Below are 13,731 nucleotides of genomic sequence, written 5' to 3'. Positions count from 1 at the left end.
GTAACTAATGAGGTGGTACTGAATCGAACTGAGGAGAAAACAAATTTATAACACAACTTGACTTAAAGAATGGATCAGTTGATCAAGGAGCTGTCACTACAGTATTGGAGGGAAATGTGAGGGTAAAAACTGTAGAGGGAGATCAAGGAATAAATACAGTAAGCAAGTTGAAATGGATGTATGTTGCAGAAGTTATGCACAAATGAAGAGGCTGATTATGAATAAATTAGCATGGAGAGCACTGATCAAACCAGTCTTCAGACTGCGAACAATGACAACAATGACGATGAAAGCAACGACAATGACAACAGCAACAACCACAACATGCTGTTAATTTGTGCTGGAATGTCTGGACCTCATTTAAAAAAAGTGGACAATAACATCTGAAAATTAAAGGAAGAAAAACATTAGTAATGCGAGTGACTGAAATTAGATGGCAAGACATTTACTATTTACATTTTGACGAAAACAGTAATTCACAGAGAATATGAAAAAGTAAGGAAGAAAAAATTGAAGAGATGATAAATTCTGAATTAATTAATTTAGTAGTAAGTATATTCAGTGTTAGTGGCTAGATATGATGAATGTTCTTAGAAAACCAACCGAGCCTCCTATATTCAGGCATAATTTCCAACTTCAAAATATGGTGGTATCATAAAATTAATGATGAAGTGATAATCTGTAGGATGTCACTCATGATATGAGCACTGTAATGATTGTGTGCGACTTCAATGATGTGATCAGTCCTTACAAAGGAAAGAAAATTATAGGGAAATTTTGCAACATTTCTGAAGATAATATATTCACCTCCACAAATTAGAACATGAGCAGCACTTGCTAAATGTGTATTTCAAAGAAAGAAAGCTTCTGGACCACAAACTGAAAAATAATGGGCAGCTTAATAAAAGGGGTTAACGTACCCAAGAAATGATGATTTAATGACCTGTTTAAGACAAAGATGCAAATACAAACAAATAATGAAATCAGGAGCACAATAATGATCATAGTGGTTTGTGGTAAGAAGAGAGCCTCTGGAAGATGATGACAAGGCAAAGAGAATATAGTGTACAAGGTAATGGGTAATAATGGTAAAAAATTGTACTCTATTCTACTTCCACCATTTTAACTTATCCTCAGGCAGTGGCATGAACAGTTATGTAAACTACTCCACAGTACTTGTGGCTGGCTCCCACACTATTACGCTGTGCTAGAGATGCCACCACAGTACTGCTGAGTGAGAGACACCGACTTTCCGCCTCAAACCCGCCAACAAGAGGACAAGGTGCCATCAAGTGAGGTACGCAACAGCGGGTCCCTCTTTTTTTCCTGCCAGCTTCCTTACCACCTGGACATGTCCACCAGTTCTTTCTATTTAGGGCGAGACACTCCGTAGCCGTAGCCAGTTTTCATATTTTACACATCAGTGGTAATTCTTGGGAATAAAATCCACTTTTTCCTGACTCTTGGGATTTTTCATTTTACATATAGGAAAAACACCCTGGATGCCCACCTGAGCTCCTGATACCATCCTGACATGTAAAACAGTAAAAAAAACACCCACAGTAATTCTGTTCGAGTCCTAGTCATGAATATTTAATTTCATGTCTATTATGGTGGCAGCCCCAACAACCACTTGCACAGAGTTTAAAATTATTAAAGTACATTACAACAATCTCCCGTCTGGTAATAGTAAAGAGAAAATTATAGTAGTATTTTAAAGAAAGTCATTCTAGTATCCAGTTACTGCAGTATTTTATGGAAAGTCATTCAAATATCCAGATGTATGGATGTTCTAACAGACATAAATAATGCAAATAATAAGATTAAAAAGTATATGGGATATTGTTAAACGGGAGACAGGACAACTAGACAGTGTAAAAGATACCGTAACAAATAAACTAAATGACAATGTTGTGACTGATCATTCGCGAGGTGTGTGTACTTTTAACCATCACTTTCTAAATGTAGCAGGAACAATAGGATTCAATGGTTCAGTTTTGAGTAAGCAAGAGAATATATTAAAAATATCACTCCATAAAACTTTAAGCAATTAGAAGTAGCACCAAATTCCTTTACTGAAATTAACAGAATTATAAAAATTCTAAAAAACAAATGCTCATGTGATGTTGAAGGAATTTCAAACAGAATTCTCAAAAGTGGTTCCAGCTTAATAAGAATTGTCCTTAGTGATATATATATAAAGCATCACTGATATGGGGAATTCGTCCAGATAGGTCACAATATTCTATAGTATAAACCTCTTCATAAGAAGGTGACAAGACAGGCTTAAAACAATTATCGTCCAGCTTCCTTACTGAGATATTTTTCCAATATATTTGAAAAACATAGCATAGCATAGCATAGTCTCACACTGCAAATAGAAAAAATTTACTTAGCCTATCGGAGCCTGGATTCCAGAAGGGTTGCTAGATTGAGAATGCAGTTTATATATTCACTTATCCAATAGTGAAATATTGGCAGTTGATATTCTTTCCAAGGTGTTCGATTGTGTACATCACGTTATTCTCTTAAAGAAAACTCAAGTTTTGTGGAACTGATGACTTTAAAAACAGCGGATTTGAATCGTACTTAACAAACAGAAAGCAAAAGGTTGTGCTGAATAAATCAATGTAGGAATTTTTAGTGAGTGGGGGCAAATAACAAAGGGAGTCCCACAGGGTTCAATTTTGGATCCACTCCTATTCCTTATAAATGTGAATGTCCTTCTACTCAACATTCAACAGGTAGAATTATTACATCCTGCAGACGATACTAGTGTTATAATATATCTCATTAAAGAGAAAGCATCCAAAGAGATGGTAAATGATATTTTTCAAAGAATTATAGAGTGGTTCTCAGAAAATGGAAGTTTTCAAAACGCACACTTGTGTATATGCAGTTCTGTACAACAAACAGTGTCACACCAACAATTGATGTAACACACGACAAATCAGTAAATAAGTTAGAATGATCCAAATTTTTGGGTGTACATATTGATGAAAACGAACTGGATGTAGCATATTACTGAGCTGCTCAAACAATTGAGTTTGGCTACTTGTGCTCTTCATATTACTGCTAAGGTTGGAAACAAATGTATTAACCCCTTTGTGTATGTCCACTCAATATCGGCTTATGGAACAATTTTTTGGGGTAGCTCATCACTTAGAAAGAAAGTGCTGATTGCACAGAATATGTGGTGTGGACCCACAGGCATCAGTTGAGCCTCTCTTCAAGGAGCTAGGCATTTTAACTGTGGCGTCACAACTCTTATTCGCTAATGGATCAGAAATAATCCATCACAATTTCAGAAGAACAGTGATGTCTGTACCGACAGCATTACACCTTTATTACCCATTACTGAAGCTGTCAGTTGTTTCGAAAGGAGTTCAACATACAGCAACACAAAAATTTTCATTTTCCCAGTATCATAAAGTGTCTAACACGTGGAACAGCAAGTTCTTTTAGTATAGTTTCATGAGCAGAGATAAAAAAAATGTGTTCATTAATGTTAACACTAATCATGTATACGAGATGTGATTAAAAAAGGTCTATTTGAGGCAAAACCACTATTGCATCACACTAATGTTCCCTCTCACACCTCAATGGTTCTCCATGATTTTTTTGGCAAAAAACAAAACCATTGTGTTGCCTCAGCCACTGTATTTGCCAGATATTGCAAGCCCTGCGACTTCTTTCTATTCCTGAGACTGAAGAGAACCATGAATAGACGTTATTTTGCCACCACTGTTGAGGTAAAAAACAGAATTGGTGAAGGAGCTGAACACAATATTGAAAAGTAAGTTCCAGAAGTGCTTCCAAGTTTGGAAAATGCTCTGGCACAATTGTATTACATCTGAGGGGGATTGCCTTGAAGGGGACAAAGTTGATGCTGATGAATTCCCATTACTTTCCTCATCACACCTCACCCATTATCCTGTAAACTGAATCGTCCTACATCATTTTGATAGAGAATTGTTCAAATGATCTAAGGAACATGCAATAATCTAACTCAAGTATGATATTATTATATATGATGCTGCACAGCATATGTTTCTTCAATTTATCTATATTTGTAAACACATGCTTCCCTCCATCAGTGAATGGAAAAAGGAAGTAAGAATGTGGCTTAACATCCCAACACTGAAGAATGAGCACAAGATCAGTTTGTCAAAGGACACTGGCCAAATTCTTTAGAAGGAACTATCCAGGCATTTGCCCTGAGCAATTTATGAAAATCACAGAAAGCTTAAATCTGTACGGACGGATGGAAATTTAAATCATCGCCCTCCTGAACCCAAGTCCATGCCTTGCCAGTGAGCAGTCTCCTCAGTGTCAATGAATACAGAGATGATCACACACCACATTTTCTCTGCTCTGCTTATCAGTGTAACATTGTCTGCACTACTCATACAACAAATGTTGTAAGTTTTTCTCGCTTTTTTGATATTTCCCCCTCATTTACACAAGACTGATGCTTGTTCCAAATTCATTAGTTTTCCTGTCTACAATTTAATGAAACAGACAGCCCAACAATGGGTTAACTACAGACAAATACTTACCTTCCTGTCCTCCTCAATATTAGTTTCTCTTAAATTTTATTTTACTATTAAGTAACATGCATATTAAAAAAATTAAATACCTGCCTTAACAACGTTTGTTTATGTTTACTCTATCTGAGTGTGTGTAAGTTCATCCCTGACAGTTGCAGCTTTGCAGACCTACCTCAGCCCATAACATAACACAACTTTATAAACATTTCTATCACAACACCTCAGTGTTGTCACAGCTCTGTAGATAGCTACTGTTTTTGCCTGCAGCCATTAGCACTCTGCTGTTGAAAGCTGGCAACAGTGCTGCAAGCTGTCAGAGATCTACTTACACTATCTCGACTATAGGAAATTTACAGGTACCTGTCCTTTTTTTTGGGTGAAACTGAGGGTTACTAATTTTCGATGGATGCTTTGTTTGACAATTATGAAACTCATTCTCCTTGCGTGCAGATTTCAAAAGGTATTTTCCTGTGTGTGTTTCAATTCCTTGTCTCATTTCTTCTTCAGTCGGGTGTTTAAATAAACTTTTAGCACGAGGAGTCTGTAATTGCGGCATTTCTTGCTTCCTATGCCTGGCCACATTGAAGTCATCTTGTGTGTGATATTCTGGAGCAGTCTTTTCTATTTTTCTGTAGTTATTGCCTCTATTGTTACGATAATTCCAATGATTGTTGGTACCACGCACATAATTTTGCCCAGCTATAGACATTTGGTAACCATTCGTCACTTTCTGAAAGAAATCACACTCTTTTATTACTAAAGTAATAATTATCAATGCACTCAATGAAAAATCTAAATAAACAGTAACAAAGCTTATAAACAGTATATGCACTTCATATATTTATGCTGAAAATAGAACCGGAGTCAGACTGCTACTCACCACTTAGAGTTGTTGAGTCACAGACAGGCATACTAACAAGACTGCAACTCAACATCATCTCTATATGGTGCTTACCAATCTGTCCTTTTCATAATATTATCATTTTTGCATCTTGGATTTTCCATTGGTTGAAAATAAATTAGTATGGATATACATAACACTTCTGGAATAAGTTAGTATTATGTAACACATCATTTGCTCCAGTATTTTTTACAGTGTCACAGGGAAGAATTCAGCTGGTTAATTGAAACAGTAATCACAAGGGAAGTGTGGCCTGAACAGTGAACTATAAAGTATTAGTAGTAGCTCTCATTTGTTTGAGGTACCACTACTAGGCATTTCTCCCACACTACATGATTACTGTGCTGTATATTGTGCTGCAGTACATCCACATTATTTCCTTTCCTACATATGTAATTCCCTACTACTGGTAGTGGTATTAACCCATGGATTACTTGCACAAGGACATTAGATATGTTGAGGTGTTGCAGTTTCAGAGAGAAAAAAGTCAAGTAACTCATATTTACAGGTATTACTCAGCTGTGGTCTTACACAGTAGACCCCAGTTGCATTCAAAATTGCATAAACTGAAAGCGTCCCCACCAACTTACATCGAAAAATCTACCACCTTAATCAAATTTTGGATAATTCATACTACAAACTAAAATTTAGTCACCAACATTACATATTTCACACCTCATTGTGTACATATAACAATATTGTGAAAAGGAATGTTGCTACTCACCATATAGCGGAGATGCTGAGTCGCAGATAGGTACAACAAAAAGACTGTCACAAATAAAGCTTTCAGCCAGTAAGGCCTTTGTCGACAATAGATGGCACACACACACAAATGCGCACACGCATACAAACGTGCACACGCACGCAAACGCAACTCACACACACGACTACAGTCTCAGGCAATTGAAACCACACAGCGCAGTTTCAGTTGCTTAAGAGTGCAGTTGTGTGTGTGTGTGAGAGATTTTTTTTTTTTTTTTTTTTTTTTTTTTTTTTTTTTTTTTTTTTTTGTGGGGGGGGGGGGGAGGGGGGTGTTGCGCATACGCTTGTGTCTCGTTTATTGTTGGCAAAAGCCTTACTTGTCAAAAGCTTTATTTGTGAGAGTCTTTTTGTTGTGCCTATCTGCGACTCAGCATCTCCACTATGTGGTGAGTAGCAAACTTTCCTTTTCATAATATTGTTACATTCCATCCTGGATTTTCCATCGTTTAAGTGTGTACATATGTAGTACTGTGGATTATGGTATTTTCCATTACACATTCCCCAAATTTTTCTCAATAACATACTGCACTGTAATTTCACAACAACGGCCCCTTCGCTCGCTTGCTACTCACGTAAGATGCAAGGAAGGGGGAAGAGAATGGCTGGTCAGCAGACCACACACAGTGTGCAACACACAACAGTCCAGACAGCTCTCTGTCTCTGTCTGTGAGCAATGAATGTGTTTTTTCCCTTTCATTCCATCACACACAATATGCTGCCAAAACAGAAAAGACCTTACAATGCTCTGACATTAAAACAAAGTCAGAAAATTCTACGTCTGGTCAAAAATTGAGAGAAGACTAAAATACAGGTTGCAGAACACTTTCAGATCCCAAAGCCTAACCTCTCGTTGGTAATAAGTTCAAGACAGGAAATAGAGGCAAGTCTGGCAAGATGTTCATTTAGTGACCATAGCAAGCACATGATGTCAGACAAATATGAAGTCGTGGAGTATTCTCAGTTTGAACAGTTCCAACATGTGTGCTCACAGCAAATTCCATTGTCTGCATCAATCTTCAAGAAAAAGCCCCACAAAATCCCCCAGAAAAAGGGAATTTCTGGATTTGTGTTTTCTGAGGCTTGGCATTTTCAGAAGAGGCATAAAATCCGTCAATGTCTATTGGGGGGTGGGGGCACAGGGTAAATGAGATGCCAATAAGTGGGCACGGGAATTTCAATCCAAGCTGTCTCATTTCTATCACCCAAGAGATGTGTGTAATACATATGAAGCCAGCATTTTCTATAACTACATGCCTGAAGAAAAAAGAGGAATATTAACAATGTAGGAAATGGTATATTGCTACTTACCATAAAGAAGATACGTCAAGTTACACGCAAGCACAGTTAAAAGACACTTACATATAGCTTTCAGCAATAGCCTTTGAGGCGTAGCGCCGTATAACGATCCTGCCTTGGAGGATCGTAAGTGGGAGATGTGTCTCAGAGCTGGATAGTGACAGGTGGTGACGCGAGACTGGATGCGCACGTAGTTTATGTATCAGCCGATAGCGGACAATATTGGATAGGGGACTGATTGAGTTTCGATTGTGCCCACTAGAGTGCACTAAAGTAATAGAATGTTTTTCATAAACTGTTCTAGTATTTTCATAAAGTGTTGTTATGTCTTTTGTGTGTGTAAAATGTTATAAATATGTTTTAACAGTATGAATGATGTGTGAGTGTGGATTAATGTTAATATGAAGATAATTGTTTAACGAGTTATGTAGTAGGATTTAGTGTGGGAACATTTCGAAGAAGTATGGATATGAACAAAGGGGATTTTTGTAGAACAGATTTGTAAAGTAAGTTTATGGTAAAGGGAAAGTTAATTCAGATATAAATAACAATAGTAAATAACTTTACGCATAAGCAAAACTTCAGCATATTAGATAATTATGTCGGTAAAAAGTGCAGTCGTGACGTTTACTATTTTGCGATTGGTTATGGATGAAAAACGCGGACTGACGCGGGAGAATGTTGTTTTGCTATTGGCTGTTGAGTAAACTGACCAATGGTAAAGCAGTATTCTTCGTGCGCCTTTCTCTGCTGCTAGAGAAGACTTAGAGTATTCTAGGGAAGAGTGGTAGTCTAGCCATAAAACAGATTGGACGTGTGTAGTAGTAGTTCCGATGGAAACGATAAGTTGCCGGATCTAGCAGTGTTTCATACATCAAAAGTGTTGGAAAGTGACGGCATAATTATTCCAATGTGTGTGTACAAATTTCGGAATTTTTAAGTGAATTTTGTGACGAAAAAAGACACATATTCCGCGTGGTGTATTGAGCAGGTCGGTGGCTAAAAACTGTGACTGCATTTGGTACCGACAGACTTAATATTTGGCGAGCGTTTTCAATCAAATACAATTAGTATTTTTGTAGCTATTACGTTTTCAGAAAATGCAACACCATAAACTTGCTAACGTGAGTGAAAGGGATTGTGAGTGACTGTGTTAAGACTAGCACGGGCTTAGCAGTGATACTTGTTCACCTAAGTTTCAGAATATATTAATTGAGGACAAAATTTCCAACCTTTCATTTCGTGTTTCTCCCAAAACGTAGATTAGTGATTTTAATTGCAGCCTGGTTCAAGTCTAAGTACAGTAGGTTCCACTCGGCTTTCCTACTGATGATCTGCTGGGACAATGTTCACAGGTAGGTGCCGGTTCGTCGTAAAGGACGGAAAGAACCGCGCTGCTGCAACTTCATCAGTAAAACACACACACACACACACACACACACACACACACACACACACACACACACACACACACACACGAGTGCCAACTTCAGCATCTCGGGCCGGAATGCAACATGATGTGGGATGCAAGCAGCAATCTGGATGGGGAAGGGGAAGGGGAAGGTGAGAGTGAAGATGAAGTGGAAGGTAAGGGTAAGGGGAGAGGATAGCAGCATACAGGTGGGGAGAGAGACGAACACTATCTGTTGGATGCAGGGGCTAGTCTGCCAACAGGCGCAGCATCATGAAGTTGAGGGGCAGGGAGGTGGGGTAAAAAGGAACAAAAAAGGAGAGGAGTGGGGAAAGATGGGCGGATGCATTGACAGAGGGCTGCAAATAAACAAGATGGGAGGTGAGAATGGGGACGAGATGATAGGACAGAGGGGGTGGAAACTGTTGGATGGAGGGTGTGGGCATGGTATGTTACCATAGGTTGAGGCCAGGATAGTCACAGGAGCAGAGAGTGTGTTGGAAGGATAACTCCCACCTGTGCAGTTCAGAAAAGCTGGTGGTATAGGGAAAGATCCAGATGGCTTGGGTAGTAAAGCACCTATTGAAATCAAGTATGTTACGTTTAGCTGCGTGTTGTGCATGCTATTTTGCTCTTGGCCACAGTTTGGTGGTGGCCATTCATCCTGGTGGACATGCTGGTTGGTAGTCATACCAATATAAAATGGTGTGCAATGATTGCAACATAGCTGTAAATAACATGGCTGCTTTCACAGGTGGCCCAGCCCCTGATGAGGTATGAGAAAACCTGCAACAGGACCGTAATAGGAAGTGCTACGTGGATTGGGCAGGTTTTGCACTTGGGTCTTCCACATGGATATGATGCTTGTGGCAAGGCGTTGGGATTAGGAGTGGAATAGTGATGGACTAGGATGTTGTGGAGGTTGGGTGGGCCATGGAACACCACTTTAGGAGGGATGGTAAGTGTCTCGCATAGGATGTCCCTCATTTCAGAGCATGATGATAGGTAATCAAAGCCTTGGTGAAGGATGTGGTTCACTTGTTCCAGTCCAGTGTAGTACTGGGTGATGAAGGGGGGACATTTCTTTGTGGCTGGTTATTGGGGGTGCTGGGAGGGTTGGGATTAGTCGCGTGAAGTTAGCACCCCTTTTTCGAGAAATATACATTTTTTTCACAGTTCTTGTTAGATGTGCCATAGTTCTAGAGTTCTTTGCACAAAATATCAATAGTTCTGCAAAATGTAACAAAGAAAACAACAATACTCAAAAAAAATTTCGTATCGTAAACATTCTTTGGCAATTTCCGCAAAATGTAAATAAGTGCAAGAGTTCTGATCACAGTTCTGAACAGAGCTCCAAGAGTTCTACTGAAAACCCAAGTAACATTTTTTTGTGCAGCTAATAGTTTACGAGATAATTGCAATTCAAGAAGAAAATCTTTTCACTTACTATGTAGTTGGCGCCCTTTTTTCAGAAATGTATACTTTTTTCAGAGTTCTTGATAGATATGCCATAGTTCTAGAGTTCTTTGTACAAAATTTCAATAGTTCTGCAGAATTTAGCGAAGAAAACAACATTGTATAACATAGCTGATTCAGGAACCCTTTCCTTCTGATACAATTCTTACTGTTGCCACAATAAATCACTTGTGCATAGATTCCAACTGTACTGATCATTACAAAAATATAACCATTGACCAGCGGCGGACATTTCTTGCAGCGTTGTACAAAGCATTCGGCTTACCCGCTGTGAAAATACCACACTTAACGCTATTGTAAAATTTACGGTGGATGGCTTCCGTTTATCTACAATGTCAGCATCTATCGAATTATCTTCATGCAAACGTGATGCCTGGATCACTCACTTCCCCTTTTTAGGTACGGAGGAAACTAGGGTTCAGTCTTGTGGAAGGCGAAAAAGGAAATGTGGGCAGCCCTTCTTTTACTGATAGCAAACTCTAGAGAAATCTCCACGCTTGTTTTTCTTTATCATGCCAACAAAAGAAAAATTCTCCCTTCATAGCTCTATCATCATTCCAGTACTAGTAAACCAGTTGTCCGCTTTCACATTTCGACCTGACTGATATATAGGTTTACACAGTCACAGAACATCATCAGAATGTTTATTGCTCAGTTGGTAAATCCTTCTGGTTGCAACACAGCGTACATTTCCAAATTGTACAGGTAAAATACTTAAGAATCCACACTTAAGAATCCATACTCGTTTGTTTTGATTGATAGAAAACTGTACCTTCCACAGAATCCTTCCAGCTTCTTGTCTACTGTAACATTTTCTCCAAGGTTGTAAGATTTGTGGTAGTTGCGTACAAACACAGTAAATATTTCCCGAATAGCTGTTAGATTGTCTAATTGTCTCCTTTCATCAAGAATAGCGCGACTGTAAAATCTAAGGCTCTCCAGAATAAATTTGAAACGTTTTATGTTCATTTGCGAGGTGTAATTTTTCAATGCCATCACCATCAGTTCCACACATATCTTCCAGGCTTTATCTGTTACTTTTGTTAACAACAATTAAAAACAAGAGACTGATGAAGGCTTTCAATTCAATATCATCTATTGATTTTACCCCTCTCTCATGCTGAAATGAGGCTTTGATGCTCTCAAAATTCTGATTGGAATACAAAACTACAATAGACAAATATCGTTATCTATGAGGTAATTACAGCATCACAAATGCTGCTTTGGCTGCACCTATTGGTACAGGTAAATTTCGAATAATATTATGCTCTTTGAACAATATGCTTTGGATTTCTTCAACATTATCTAGTACTTCCCACTTAAAATAATAAAATTCCTATAAAATAACGCAACCAGGCGCAGTGTATTAATCTGATATTTGACGTTCAGACAGCGGACACTGACGATTAAACAGTTCAAACAGAATTTAAGTGCAGTTTACATTCTGGATTAGCTTTGTACTACTTACTACATTGATAAACAAATAAATTAATCACTGGAATGAAATACGAAAGGGCACAGTCGATAAAAACGAGCAATCGTTTCATATCTCATCAAGAGAGCATTAGCGTCGATACTGAATCATACAACAATGAAAGGCATACATGAAGTGTATATTTTTAGAATCAGGAAGAACCAGATGAATTTTATTACGTAAAACAGTAATTGATTTGAGCTCTCATGACATCCAGGACCCACTAACAGCTAAAAATATGCCCAGGACCCTCATGGATGAAAGTTATGTGGCAACATCACCAGACGCTAGGATACATAAAAACATGTGCTGTGTGTAACGAATAAATTTGAAATTGCTGTCGTTAATATTGTTGCAAACATTTGTTCTAGTTAGAAAGGAAGTGTGGAAGTTTGATGAGTTACACTACAGCGAGAGTTAAAAGTCTTTACAATGTATAGAAATGAAGTACATTTACTGAATATATTGTACAAACGAACTAAGTAGTATGTTTAAATCCTAATTCAATACATGACTGATAGAGGTGTTATTATGTTGAGGGGATACAGTACTGAAGTTAATAAGAAGTTCGAAATTTGTAAATAAGAACCTCGTTTATTTGGTCCTCAGTAATCCGGATTTCCGGTTTATCCGGATTCATATTTTGTGTCCCTTGGTATTTTTCTCTTTTTTTCTAATAATACGAAGATGTGTAGTAGGTGAGGTACATAGGCTGCTTATCACTAGGCCGGTAATTTAGTCTAGTACTGAGTGATAAGGAACTCTGAGTGTGTGAATGACATTGTTTCTCAAGTATTGTACATTAATATAACGGTGTATTGATGCCCATCAAGTAAGTTGCATAGTAACCACGCCAACAGCACTCCACCATAGCTCATTGTACCTCTGGTGCGATTCTCGACAGGTATGACACCATCTGGTTAGTGGTGCGTGTGAATGTATCTGCTCTCTCAGCCATCTGTTTGTTTTGCACTGACGAGCCTTATCTCCTTGAATCATCTAAGCGTGCACATCCCACGCATCCACCTACAGTTACTACAGTCAGTCTTAAGAAGGTGTACTGGCATTTGTATAGTGCTGAACATTTAGACTTTCTGTAATTAGTAGAATATACATCCGGGTTTTCGATTTTCGGTTTTCCAAAATAAAAGTGAGAATTTACGACCGTCCTCATAGCTGTACTTCCAGCAGTACTTCATCTCCTGCGTTCCCAATTTCGTAGAAGTTGTCCTACAAAAATTGCAGAAGAAGCACTTCTGGACGAAAGGATATTGTGATGATATTCCTTCGTCATAGCCTGGGGTTAGAGATCCGGTCCGGCCCACAGTTTTTATCTGCCAGTAAGTTTCACATCGGCGCACACCCACTACAGAGTGAACACACAATCTATTTCATAATCTACTGGCACTATAAAAATGTTATGACGGTTTTTAAAAGAACTCTTTCGGTGCTACCCAGAACTGTCAGCAAAAGGGTTGTGCCAATTTATTATAATGTAGACCAAGTGGGTCTCTCGAAAATGCTATTATCTCATTAACTGTTATCCCCACAAAAAATGTTATCACAGTTGTCGGTAGAACTCTTAGGGTCGTATTAAGAAATGCCATCAGACCTTTTGTACGAATTTATTACTTTTACATGACAAAAGTGAGTCCCACATTAATTATCTCATATGTCAACTCTTCCGGTGCTATCCAGAACTGCCAACAGAACTGTTATACAAATTTATTTTTTCCAAACTGACAAATAATTTTTTACCATACCAAAATTTTGCCAAGTTATTGTTTTCTTCCCGAAATTCTGCAGAACTATTCGTGTTTTGAGCAGGGAAAGCTAGAACTATTGCATATATATCAAGAAC

General features: G+C 38.3%; 1 protein-coding gene across 2 annotated transcripts in view; it reads right to left on the bottom strand.

The window, feature by feature from the left end:
- LOC126188041 (uncharacterized) overlaps positions 1-13,731 on the bottom strand; it is a 160,275-nt gene that overhangs the window by 73,321 nt on the left and 73,223 nt on the right. For both annotated transcript variants that reach the window (XM_049929469.1, XM_049929468.1), the window contains exon 4: positions 4,911-5,280. In XM_049929469.1, coding sequence (XP_049785426.1) covers positions 4,911-5,280 — 370 coding nt within the window. The remainder of the gene's footprint in view (positions 1-4,910; positions 5,281-13,731) is intronic.

The sequence above is a fragment of the Schistocerca cancellata genome, chromosome 5 (assembly GCF_023864275.1).
Source record: "Schistocerca cancellata isolate TAMUIC-IGC-003103 chromosome 5, iqSchCanc2.1, whole genome shotgun sequence".
Lineage (NCBI taxonomy): Eukaryota > Metazoa > Arthropoda > Insecta > Orthoptera > Acrididae > Schistocerca > Schistocerca cancellata.
This window is presented reverse-complemented; position numbering and strand designations above follow the sequence as displayed.